Raw genomic sequence first — 10,854 nt, 5'->3', positions numbered from 1 at the left:
ACTAGTTACTCCCCAACACTGTTCCCACATAGTGACCTAGATATGTGGGGGCGTGTTAGAATGAGCCGTTTTAGGGGGGTGTGGCAGAGTCTTAACTTTGATAAAGAATATCTCTTTGGTTTTGAGACTTTAGTCTTTGCAACTTCAGGGATCTTATCTATTCATGAACAGCTTGTAACACTCCAAAGAGAAAGGAAAATTTGAATTCGCATCATATGACCCCTTTAAATAATAACATATATAGAAGGTGCACAGTGTCATTCACACAAACACTAAACATCATCACAGTAACACACATGAAACTGAAATAATGCAATAAACATTCATTTAACAACATTAGGTTGTTACAACCCTAATATACAAAACTGATAAGAAAAAACTAAGAAGAAACATAGTTATTTCAACAAAAAAACATCAAATTTGAAATGTAACGCAGGGAATTCTGGGAATGTCAATTTAGGGTTATTCACTGTAAATTATATGGTCTTTTTCACTTCCAAAAACGGTATACTACCGTAAAATTAATGTCCAATACATGTAATGTCCAATACAGTTTTTCACTGTATATAGTAGGGGAATTTACCGTTAACCATTTAACAGGTTTTTACTGTAGCATTTTTAGTCTTTTACTGTTAAATTCACTGTCATTTTTTACAGTGTACATGAAAATTTTAAGCAGAAAGACTTTTTTTGTCAAATGTACTCCAATAATCTTTGTTATATTTGCAACTTTTAAAAATAAATTTTTACAGTGTAATTTTTACTATGAAAGACTAAACGTATTATTCTTTAATCATTTATTATTAGATTTATGTACCTTATTATTTATGTAATTTATTGTTAAATATATTAAATTTAAATTGGGTTGTTCTGTAAATATGTTTACATTTTTACTCTATTTTTACAGAACTATTCTGCAACCACAGCTGCCAGTTTTTTTCTGTAAAATGACAGGATTTGTTTTTTACAGTGTAGTTTTGCTTTAAAATATTTCATTAATGTTGTTCTGAACATGCTCACACACTAATGTCCGATGTGTAAGTAAATCAATCTTTAGAGTCTGTTCTTGTCTATGAATCGGTCATATGAATTAGTAAATTGGTCTTTTTTTTTATTATTTTATCAGTATCCAGGAAAAGTCTGGAAATGCATTGTTCAGAACACTGTGGCATTTCAGAAATGAATTATTAATTACTGTTTTGTGTTTGTTAAAAAGTATGTTTTTAGGTGATTTATGCAGAAAATTTATCATCAGGCATCAGAAAACAGCCATCATCAGGTCGCTTCTGATTGAAGCACACTCCTGTTTTGAGCTTATGAGCGATCAGACCACATGTGTGAAGGAACAGTTGTCTTCTGTCTCTCACTAACACTCTGACTCTCTGTCTGTAAAACCCGCTTTCATTTGATCCTCAAGTCTTCCCTAGAGCTTCTCGAATACAATAGAACAGAACAGAGGAAAGCAAAGCAGAAAATGGAAAATGTGCATACAGAAATATCTCTCCTCAAGTCTTGTCTCCTGGCTTTTCTTCACCTCATACTCATTCGTTTTCTACAAAATAGTGAGTTTCAACTCTTTTCTGTGGTTTTATTCATGGCAAACTCCTTTTCAGTGTTAACCCAATGTTAATTCAGTTGAGCTTTTATTGGCATTTCACACTGGCTTCAAGCACAGCTCATTAATTCAGAAATATAATGTAGAGTTTGTTTTAAGTTAGACATGTGTCTCTCTGTGTGTGTGTGTGTGTGTGTGTGTGTGTAACCTTTATCCTCTGTCCGAGGCTCTCCAGTGAGGTGATGTCCAGTCCTTCTTTGCAGGCCTGTAGGCAGGAGATTGTCTTCTGGCTTGCAATCTTCCCAGATCGTATCGTCAGTCCAGACAAACTGCCTCGGAAATACTGCGTAAACTTTACTTTAGAGACCTCACCACCTGCACACAAACACGTGATATATTTTTCCTGTGAAGTATACTTATAATGTTTCTTGCACCAAAACCAGTCAAAATGTAGTTTTTCATTACCATTGTTTACCCTCTGTTTGACTAATATAATAATATTGTGCACATAAGTTTACATACCCCTTGCAGAATATCCAAAATGGGATCATGAAAATTGCTTGTTATTTTTTATTTAGTACTGTCTTGAATAAGCTATTTCACATAACAAATATTGATATATACTCCACAAGACAAAATAACTGAATTTATAAAAATGACCCCGTTCAAAAGTTTACATACCCTCAAATCTTAATACTGTGTGTCATTTCCTGGATGATCCACGACTGTTTTTATGTTTTGTGATAGTTGCTCATGATTCCCTTGTTTGTCCTGAACAGTTAAACTGCCTGCTGTTCTTCTGAAAAATCCTCCAGCTCCAGCCAGGTGTAAACTTTTTTGAATTGGATGATCAGGGTAAATTGTGCTTATTGTGTCTTCTGGGAAACATGTATGTATTTATGTAGCTTCAGTGTGCAGTACTAAATGAAAAAAATATGATCTTTAATCAAAATAAGAAAAATGTACACATCATCATCCTGTTCAAAAGTTTACACCCCCCGACTCTTAATGCATCGTGTTGCCTTCTTGCGAATCAGTAAATGTTTTCACATTTTGTAATTGTTTTGTGTGAGCCCCTCAATTGACCTCAGAGTGAAAAGATGGATCTCAAAAATATACAGTCACTGCTGGATGCAGAAGATGCTGGAAGATGCTGGAAAACCAAAAGTATGTGCAGGAGCTGGAGGATTTTTCAGAAGAACAGCAGGCAGTTTAACTGTTCAGGACAAAAAAAGGGACTCATGAGCAACTATCACAAAACATAAAAACAGTCGTGGATCATCCAGGAAATGACACACAGTATTAAGATTTAAGGGTATGTAAACTTTTGAACGGGGCCATTTTTATAAATTCAGTTATTATTTTGTCTTGTGGAGTAAATATAAATATCTGTTATGTGAAATAGCTTATTCAAGACAGTACTAAATAAAAAATAACATGCAGTTTTCATGATCCCTCTTATTTTGTGAAAATTATTAACATTTTGCATATTCTGCAAACTTATGTGCACAACTGTAAATAGAATAAATAGGCTGTTTTGGGTCCGTTTTTTTCTTTTTAAGAAATTATTACTTTTTATTCAGCATTAAATTGATCAAAAGTGACAGTACAAATTAAACTGATCAAAAGTGGACAGTACAAATTTATAATGTTACAAAAGATTTCTATTTCAAATAAATGCTGTTCTTTTGAAATTTCTTTTCATCAGAGAATCCTGAAAAAAAATGTATTGCAGTTTCCGCAAAAAATAAAGCAAAACAACTTCAACAGTGATAGTAAAAAAATTATTCTTGAGCAGCAAATCAGCATATTAGAATGATTTCTAAAGGTTCATGTGACACTGAAGAATGGAGTAATGATGCTGAAAATTCAGCTTTGATCACAGGAATCAATTACATTTTAAAATATACTCACATAAGAATATTTCAAAATATTTCTGTTTTTACTGTATTTTTGATCAAATAAATGCAGACTTGGTGAGCAGAAGAGACTTTCAAAAACATTAAAAATCTAAAAAATCAATCCTGAACCAGTTTTATATGTAAATGAGCTTATAGTTGTGATGTCAGTAGTGTGATGGTTTCTGATTGGACCATTTTTGCTGCATAAATGGTCAAGGGAGACTGGGGAGGGAGTTTTTGAATGTTTAAGTAGACCTATATTACATATTATATTGAACTGGTTAATTCTAATAGAGCAATACAAATCCTTTTCTAAATTATTTTCTCAAGGCATGTCTGAATTAAATATTTGGTTGTTTTAAAGAATCAAAATAGCATCCGATAAAGTGGTCGCAAAAAGTTAAGTAATTCATAAAGGTCTATATTTTAATAAAAAAAAAAAAATACATTTGTAGAATGAAATAAGTGCTGTAATCATTAAATATTCACTTGGGTATCTTTAAAGCTTTCTAATTTTGTTCTTGATCATTAGACATGCCCTGGAAGCCTGAAAGCTGTTACCTTTGGAGGCACCTTCAACCAAAAACACAGCCTGTTCAGTCATTGACTGACTGGACAGCTGCCTCTAGTTTCAGACGCAGCCACGGTTACACATCACTCTCACACACACACACACACACACACACACACACACACACACACACACCATAAATTTCAGCTTCAGTTGAGCTAGATAGAGGTCTTTAGAAGCTGCATTGAAATGAAGCAATCACATGATTAAACTTAATGATGACCTAAGTCAGCGATAATGAGCAATTACCTGCATCTATCTGCTCTGTATGAGATGTGTGTGTGTGTGTAATGAAGCCTCTCTGAGTGTGTTTGTGATCAGGTATCTGTGAGATGACACTTTGAGCCTCGGGCGATGGCATGCTGATGTGTATCAGGCTGCTGTGTGTGTGTGTGTGTTTACATAGCTATAGATTGGGGACTAAACTGTCACAGCAACATTGGTTGAGAGAGTTCGTCCTGGCCAGGATTCTCTAACAAACAGATCAATGTGTTGATAGAAAATAATGAAATGGAGATTTGCACAGACATTCAGCCTGAACCCATAGGCTTGTGTTTATTTTTTATTTTTTTGGTCAAGAGTTTCATACAGATCGATAAAAAGTCTACCTTTGTGTTCCACTGATAAAATAACAGAATATAAATAAATACATAATTGTCTTTTGGATTAACTATCTGTTAAATACACACACATGTGTGGTAAAAGCATTGTTATTTTAGAATTATCTATATAATATTATAGTATTTATTAATAATTTGAATTAGCTTTTATATTTTCTTAATTCTCTTAGAATATTTCTTAATATTTATTATCTATATCTTTTATATCTTATCTTAATTTTAGTTTGATTTAGTGTTTTTTTATGTGTTTTTGTTATTTTTTATTTTTGTATATTTCTATTTAGTTTAAATTCATTTTACATTTTTATTTAGTTTTAGTAATTTTACTACTTCAACTTCAACTTATTTTCAGTTAGTTGCCAAAGTTTTGTAAGTTTATTTTTGAATCTAATATATATACTTTATATTATTTAAAAAAAATGTTAATTAATGAAAATGATAACTGAAATCATAACAGCACTGGTTAACAAAGGCTCTTTGCAGCATTATTATAGTTAACTAAAAATAAAACCATAAAAAAACATTTTCATTGCTTGAAATAAAATAAACTAAGTGAGAGAAAATAAAATATATTAAAAAAACTTAATTAACTTGATGTACTATAAAATGACTAAAAACTATATAGACATAAAAGACAAAAACGACTAAAAATTACAAAAACACAATTACTAGACCCTATGATTTAAATGATAATGAAAATGGAAAATATAAAAACATTCAAAATATTAATATAACAGAATCTTGATACACTGGCTCTTTGAAGAAAAACATTCATATTGACTGATTACAGTGTTAAAAATATTGTTTATCACATTGAATCAATAATCAGTTCATACAAAGTGGTGTAAACTGAATCGAACCCAATCGTGAGAAATCATTAAACTCTTCAGGCTCCACAAATCTTAAAAAGAGCAAATGTCCAGTCAGCTCTCATTATATCTTCTTCCCATGCACATACACAAAATGATCTTTTTATTATCTCTCTCACTCTTTATTGCTTTCATTCCGAAACAAAGAAGCTCAGAGACACAAAGAGAGAGCATAGGCAGGTCAGGAGGCCAACTCATTTGTGTTTCTGAGCTGCGCTCTGATTTCTGAAGAGAGAAATACAGATGAAAAGAATGAAGAAGTGAAACAGGGATTGCAAAAGAAAGAATGGATAGTGCAAAGATGACGTGTTTATTGAAGAGATGTTTGTTCATTATGGATTTACATGCTGTGAAATTTTACATTTCTATTTTCAAGTCATCCAATTCCTCGCACCTTGCCAGCAGGCTCCTACAGTGAGCTGCACGTCGATCTGAGAGGAGTGGATGGGCCAGTCATCTGTCACCAGGTAAGGGTCATAGGTCACGCCGTCCACATATAGAGTCACCACTGGGAAATCAACGCTGATGACGTAATAATGCCACTCCTTATCACAGATCTGAGACACAGAGAGAGAATTTCACAATATTTCTGCTTTCTGTTTACATTTTTGCTTGAGAGTGTTATTTTAGTATAATTTGTATACCGTTTTAGTTTTTATTATTATTAATTGTAGTTATTGTTATTGTTATTAATTTGAGTTAATTTTGTTATGTGCTTTTGTCATTTTTATTAGTTTTTGTTCTTTTTTTAAATATATTCAGGTTTAATTTATGGTCACATGAAATGCAGGTAAACAAAATATTTCACATTTTGTGTTTCAAGTTTTTATTTTGTTTTTATTTGAAAATAATCACATTTTTTATGATTACTAAAAAAATACCCCATATTACTAATTTTAAATTTTTATGATTTAATTATTTAATGTTTTATAACAAGAATCCTGTATAAAACTAAACAAGTTAGGTAAAAAAAAAAGTAATCTAAAAGTAACCCAAAAGTAATCAGAATACATTATGTATCTATGCATACACACACACACACACACACACACACACACACACACAGTTTTGTTTACAGATTCTTATTTTTAAGTTTTAGTGATTTTATATGCTTTTATGTAATCTTAGTACTTGACCTTAAACATACTTTATTTTATTTCAGTTAAGTTGCAAAGGCAACATTTCTAATGTTCATTTAAGTTGTGTACGTTTTTAATCTAATATTTGTATTTTATTTCAGCTTTACTTCAATGAAAGAAAATGATTTTTAATAGTTTTAGTTAACTACAACACAGCTTTGTTCAAATCACTAACCATAACTATGATCAGTAGTACTTATAGAGATGCTTGCCTTGGCAAACAAATAGACAGGTCGGTTTAAATGTAAAGTCTCTGGAAGGCGTCTTTGCGTGTGTTTGAGGATGAAGGAAATCTCTGTCTGTGTTTAGCCCGTTTGGACCGCTGCCAGTCAAAAGCACACGGCAGCAGACAGTTTCTGCTCGCTCTGTCACACACAGTGTGTGTTTGTGTGTCTGGCAGGCGGTCTGGGTCGAAGAGTCTAGTGGAACTGATTGTTACACCCTCACATGAAACCATCAGACATTTCTCATCTTCCCTACATCTTTCCTCCTGCACCTGAAATCTCACTATCAGTCTCACTTCTTCTCACTGTCTCACTCTCTCCTACCAAATTGAAGCTCCCACTCTGCCCCATGTCCTCCTTTTCTCCTTTCTCACAGTGGCCACAATTTCTCTGTACAGCTCCCATTTCAGATTGAGATCTGCAGAAGGACATAGATGAGAATATAAAGAAAGGAAACCAACACAAAATATGTCCAGGTCATATATTATATTATATATATACATATATAGAAATTTTAATAGATTATTTATAAAATATGATATGGACATATTTTGTGAGATTCAGCTCATTCTCTGCAGGTGTCCAGGTCAAAATATTTCCATATATATATATATAAAATGTTTTGTGATATTCAACTGTCTCTCTTTAGAAGTAAATATAATTATATTTGATTTCATAACTATTAAACACACCTAAGTTCTCATTATTGTAATTTGTTTTAATGTTTTTGTAATTGTTATTAATATTGCTTGCAGTTTTCTTGCCTGGCAAATGATAAAATGGATGAAAAAATCCAACCATATAGCAAACTAGCAAAATGCCCTAGCAATTAATGAATTAATAGAATTAATTTAAAAATGTAAGATAGATAGATAGATACTTTTTTTTTTTTTTACAAATTTAATATCAAATTATGACAAATACTACCATTATATATACACTTTGCTATTGAAATACACTTAATAATAATAAAATAATGAATAATAAATAATTCTGGCTGTAATAAATAAATAATAAAAATAATGTCAAATTCATCATATATTTTTAGCATTGCAGTAATTATGAAATATGAAAATATCATACTGCAAAAATATTGATTGCCAAAAACAGGCTTCATTTTCTGTGAGATTCAGCCAGAGCGAGTGTTATTTTTCTGTGTTTTTCGATTCCTTCTCTCTGTGCACACAGTTCATCTCTCTGTGCTCTTATTGTCAATAAATTGATTTATTTTTCTTTAAATTTCACTTTTATACTCTATTGGTATTCGTCTCGTATTCCATTCAGTTTTTTCAGCCTCTCTTTTCTATCTCTGGTGTGTCTCTGGGCAGGCATTGATTTTCTACAGAGATGTGTGTGTGTGTGTGTGTGTGTGTGTGTGTGTGAATGTGAAAATGGCTGTGCATAGCAGTTATGGTTCATGCAATCCTGTGAATCCAGATTTAGTCATTTAATGACTGTTATATTACATCTAGCATACATTACTGTGGTTTTCATACAGAAAACAGGTACGTTCTTAGAACTCGTCCATATTGTGGATGTCCTCACAATGTGTCCACGCGATCCCTGGAGAGCAGAGTGCCTGACTGTGATGTTTTCTCTGTGTGTGTTCAGTAAACGCACAGCGCTGAATCGATAGAGGTGGTAAAAGACTTACAGCCACACTAAGCCAAAGTCCACTTAATGGCAAGACAATTTATCAAAGAGAGAGTGAGTGAGCGAGAGAGGTAGAGAGAAACCATTGTTTCAGTTGCTCAAATGCTGTAAGTACACTGAGCACTTTAACAGTTACTGCTGTGCTATTGTGTGTCTCACATCAGTGTGAATCGATTTGTCTTTTTCTGTCATTTTGCCCCTATTACAGCAACTGTCCATTACCTGTTTGCCATCCTTCAAGAAAGTACAATTTCAAAGAGTTAAAAGTATTTCTGAGTAGTGGTCAGTTGATATATCGGCCGGTATGTGGCATTTTTTAAATATCTGCATCGACTAATAAGTTTTGCAGTTTGGCCGATGTGATTTGATGGCGCTGAGAGCGGCATTCTCCCGCTTCATTGTTTGTTGTCACCATTTAACAGTTCTGTCTAATACAGATAGAAGTCTGTATATATATATATATATATATATATATATAGAGATATAGCGACAGTTATCAGTTGCTGGTGTGGATGCAAATATAGTTATCATTGTATTTATAGTTATCTTTATCGCTCTTGGTGTGAACGGGCCTTAACAATAAATAAAAAATACAAATAAAAAATACAGCCTGTAAATCAGAGGTTCGAGATTGAACATGAGGATAAATTTATGTGCGTATGAACCTGTTGTGAATCCGGTGGAAATTTTTCTGCATGCATAAATATACAAATTGTACAAGGCTATTTTATTTAATTTAATTTTGTTTTATTTTATTTTGCAACAAATGCATAAAGCACACGGAGGAAAAATTATATTAGTGAAGTGCAGTGAAACACTGGAATTGGCATTTATGTTACTGAGCCAACACTCCGTCCAACAAAACTTCACATTTGCATTAATATTCATCTTTTAATATCCATTTGCATAATGGAAACACAACACCATCCACTTACTAATTAAATTCGAATTTAATTTAATTAGATCTCGTTCTTCTGTGGGTAAAGGAAAGAAAAAGCCTTTAGGAAAGATAAGAAAAGATCGCTCATGTTCTTTGAAGTGTCTGAGATGTGCAAAGACCAAAATGTTTCTCCCTCAGGCCAGTGGACCCTCAACCCCATATATTTTATGTAACGCATTTATGTATTCATGAAACTACATTATGAAATTAATTTTAAGGTGGGGTGAAGTTCTTCAAGAGCTCGTTCTCCACTGGGGAAAAGGCTCTTTGATGCTTAAAATCTTCGTAGAATCTTTAAACTATCTTTGCCTCTTCTAATGCTGAGCATGTAGGTAGCAAATGTACAGTTATGGTAATGAAGATTTCAAAGGTACAGACCCAAATGAAAAATGAATGCAACTGCACTGCTTCAAATCCATGCTATCCATATAGGTGGCACTAAAATGGCTCTTCAGTGGTTTGGATGCTCTGATGTTTAAGTTGAGCTTTCGTCGGTTTGTTTGTTTTGGCCAGCAGAACTTTTGCTCTTTGCAATCCTGTCGGAGGAGTTTGTGTTTTAAAGCCCCCCCTGCCATTTTTCTGATAGGGTTGGCAGGGACGTTCATGCAGCACACTGTTAGTTTTGTGTTGTGCTGCATTTGTGTGTTTGTTCTCTAAGATAATTAAGTCTTCCCGCGGCTCTGTTCTCTGACACAGCAGTGAGGAGAATTCACTGCTAAACAAACACTCTCTTAATGACCGCACTGTTTTCTCTCCCTTTCTTTATTCTAAGGCTTTATCTTTACCCTAAAAAGTGGATATTTGCATAATTATATTTTTGATGGACTAACTCAAGTATTGTTGCATGTATGAGATGAAGGATTCGATTAACCTGCAGCAGACCTGTGAATCTAAACACCACGAATGACACAACAGCACATTACGTTTCATAAACAGTGTCATAAAGAGGAAATTAATTACTAATATTTGTTGGATGGTGGCTGTTGTTGTGCTTAAAGTAAAGAAAGTTTTGTGAAGAAGTTTCTTCTGTCATTAAAATGAGGGAGCAAGAACGAGGGAGAAAAAACGAGCACTTAAAGACACTTTTGTCGTTTACTGCCTGGTTAAACTGGGTGGTACTGGGCAAGTAATTAGTGAATATTTATCTATATCTATCTATCTATCTATCTATCTGTCTGTATGTCTGTCTGGTCCATTCATCGTGCTATCGTGCTGTCTGTCTGTCTGTCTGTCTGTCTGTCCGTCCGTCCGTCCGTCCATTCATCATGCTATCGTGCTGTCTGTCTGTCTGTCTGTCCGTCCGTCCGTCCGTCCGTCCATTCATCGTGCTATCGTGCTGTCTGTCTGTCTGTCTGTCCGTCCGTCCGTCCATTCTTCGTGCT

The 10,854-nt window shown here is 33.5% G+C and overlaps 1 protein-coding gene across 1 annotated transcript in view; it reads right to left on the bottom strand.

Annotated features, from left to right (window-relative positions):
* The window catches only part of LOC107669856 (calsyntenin-2-like), a 64,314-nt gene that overhangs the window by 20,050 nt on the left and 33,410 nt on the right, over positions 1-10,854 (bottom strand). The window contains exons 9-10 of the mRNA XM_016462283.1: positions 5,911-6,073; positions 1,764-1,930 (exon numbers count right to left, since the gene is read on the bottom strand). Of these exons, the coding sequence (XP_016317769.1) occupies positions 1,764-1,930; positions 5,911-6,073 (330 nt within the window). The remainder of the gene's footprint in view (positions 1-1,763; positions 1,931-5,910; positions 6,074-10,854) is intronic.

This window comes from Sinocyclocheilus anshuiensis, unplaced genomic scaffold (assembly GCF_001515605.1).
Source record: "Sinocyclocheilus anshuiensis isolate Anshui unplaced genomic scaffold, SAMN03320099.WGS_v1.1 scaffold272, whole genome shotgun sequence".
NCBI classification, from domain to species: Eukaryota; Metazoa; Chordata; class Actinopteri; order Cypriniformes; family Cyprinidae; genus Sinocyclocheilus; species Sinocyclocheilus anshuiensis.
Note: the sequence above shows the minus strand (reverse complement) of the source record. Positions and strands in the feature narration are given on the sequence as shown.